The 2,500-nt window shown below is 43.8% G+C and overlaps 1 protein-coding gene across 2 annotated transcripts in view; it reads left to right on the plus strand.

Moving 5' to 3' along the window:
* Window positions 1-2,500, plus strand: part of LOC138012994 (A-kinase anchor protein 9-like) — a 79,667-nt gene that overhangs the window by 48,187 nt on the left and 28,980 nt on the right. For both annotated transcript variants that reach the window (XM_068859949.1, XM_068859950.1), the window contains exons 26-27: window positions 1-732; window positions 1,887-2,486. The exon at window positions 1-732 is cut by the window's left edge and continues 546 nt beyond it. In XM_068859949.1, coding sequence (XP_068716050.1) covers window positions 1-732; window positions 1,887-2,486 — 1,332 coding nt within the window. The remainder of the gene's footprint in view (window positions 733-1,886; window positions 2,487-2,500) is intronic.

Consider the following 2,500-nt stretch of genomic DNA (forward strand, 5'->3'; position numbering starts at 1 on the left):
CTCTTGGAGGAGAATGAAACTCTCAAGGAGATGGTTGATCAGATAACGGTAGAAAACAAAGACTTGAAAGAAAAGGTCTCAAAAATCGAGGCACAGAACTTCGAGGAATCCGATGGCCCCAAAGAGCTCAAGTCGAAGGTAAAGGAGCTTAGCGAAGAATGTAAGCTCCTGAAAGAAGACAAGGAATCTATCACGGCTAAATTGTCGTCTTTGGAAAAGGAGGCCAGCCGGTCACAAATGACGGGCTCTGAGGGAGAAGTGATTGAAGAGAATGATCGGCTTAAAGGAGAAGTGACGAAGCTGCAAGAAGACATCTCTGAACTGCACGAAGAGAACGAAAAGCTCAAAGACGCTATTGAACAATTCCGAGAGGCTGTTCAAAGCCTATGGGACGAGAAAGAAGAGTTAAAGATTGAATTGTCCAGGGCTAAAGGAGAAGACACGACAGAGTTCGAAGAGCTGCAACAACTCCGAAAACAACTTGAAGAAGTGAACAAGAAAAACGAAGAGCTGGAAGCGAATTTTGTCAGCGCTGAACTTGAGCACGAGAAGAAACGGGAATTGCTTCAAAAAGCGCAGCTTCATTTAGAGAAAATTCCAGTCTTAGAGGCGCAAACAAAGGAACAGAGTGATCTGGTGGATAAACTGAAGGAGGAGAAAGAAGTGGACAGACAAAAGATTGAGAAGTTACAACGAGCCGCTTCTCTTCACATGGAAGCACCATTAATTCAGGTACTCTGTAGCCCAGTGGTTAGGCCCCTTGCTTTGAGACCCGGGGCCCGTTTCTCGAAAGTCCCGAAAACTTTTCGGACCCGAAAAGCCATTTGTGAAACTGCCAACCGCTTGTTTTGGAAAGCCGATCTTTTAACATGTTTTTAAGGTAACAAAAAGAAAAATGACTGTGAAGTGTGACGACTTAAATCCTCTCCGTCCTTGAGATACAAAGGGAATTGTGTCACGCGAAAATGGCCCGTCCTGACCACTCGTTAAATTTCATCCTGGTAATCGCTGGTTCAACTTTTCGGGGCTGCACTTAGAAAATCCCTGAAGTTAACTACTGGTGCCAAAATGACGCTTTCAAAATAAATTCAGCTGAGAGCTTAAGCAACAAGGATGTCGTCGAGGACGACTTTAAAATGGGGAAAAATATTCAGTTGGTTAAAGGAGAAAAATACAATGGATCTGCTCGCCTTGCATATCGATGCATTTTTTTTTCGTTTTCGCTTTGACAAAGACGTTAAATTGCCAAATTTGATGTTAAGTGGAGGACGTTTGCAACCGACGAACTAAAACTCTGATCCTGTTGATACTAGCGCAATTCCAGGATAATTGTAACACAGTTTCCATATTGAACAACTCGGAAAAATCGCGAAATTTCTACAGTGAAGCGAAGTTCGTTTTCAGGGGTTAGTTGGCCGTTTTTATATTAGAGACGCACAATCCGTCCAGACGAATTATGCGTCTCTCGTGTTATTCGTCTAGTGTAAAGAAGGGATGAACTATATAAGACGAAATCCGTCTGGACGGATAATCTCCCGTTGTGCGTCGTTTAAGACGCACAACGAAAGATAGTTCGTACAGACTGATAATGCATCTTGTACCCATCTTTACACTGGAGACGCATAACCAGACGGATTATGCGTCTCTGGTATAAAAACGGCCGTCGATGCGGGGTCGTGTCGTAGCTCACTGAACGGGCTTCAGTATTGACCAAAAGAACAATAGAACGAACAAAGATAACAATGGATTTAGCACAGACAACAATAGGAAGTACCACGCTACACAGCCAATGAAATATAGTACAACAAGAACAAGAGGTACAACCCTACCCCCTGAGTTTCGATGAATTGACTGGTTCATTGACTGATCCTTGTTTCCGTCAACAGGTGACCACCGTAGAAACCGTTGAGGGAGGGATGCACGGGGAGGAATTATGGGGCGTCGAGCAAGAAGGCAGCGAGGCACAGCGAGATGAAGAGAAAATGCTGGAATTACAAAGTAAAATTGAAGAGCTTGAACAACAGGTTGAGAACTATAAGAAAGCTCTGGAGGAAAGCATGCAAGAACCTGAAGCTAACAGGCTTATGGAGTTAGTTGAACAGATCAGCGTAGAAAGAGACAACTTGGCTAGGAAATGCAAAGATTTTGAAGAGAAAACAAGCGCTGATGGTGAGTCCAACGAAGATTGGCAGTCCGTTGTCGAAGGCCTCAAAACGCGTTTGATCAAGTCTGAAGAAGACACCCAAGAGTTGAGCAAAGAATTGAGTGCAAAATCGCAGACAGAGTTGGACATGCTAATGCAAATAAAGGAGCTACAAGATGAGCTCGCCAAGGAACTGGAAGCTTTGACACAAGTGCAGCAGATGAAGGATAAGCTGAAAGAGGACCTGGTGATAAGCGAGGAAACGCAAAGAGATCTGGAACGAGAGAAGGAAACGATCCAGAAACAACTGAATGAAGCTTTTCTCCAAATTTCCGCGCTCAGGGTAATTTTTTTAAA

The sequence above is a fragment of the Montipora foliosa genome, chromosome 8, assembly GCF_036669935.1.
Source record: "Montipora foliosa isolate CH-2021 chromosome 8, ASM3666993v2, whole genome shotgun sequence".
Lineage (NCBI taxonomy): Eukaryota > Metazoa > Cnidaria > Anthozoa > Scleractinia > Acroporidae > Montipora > Montipora foliosa.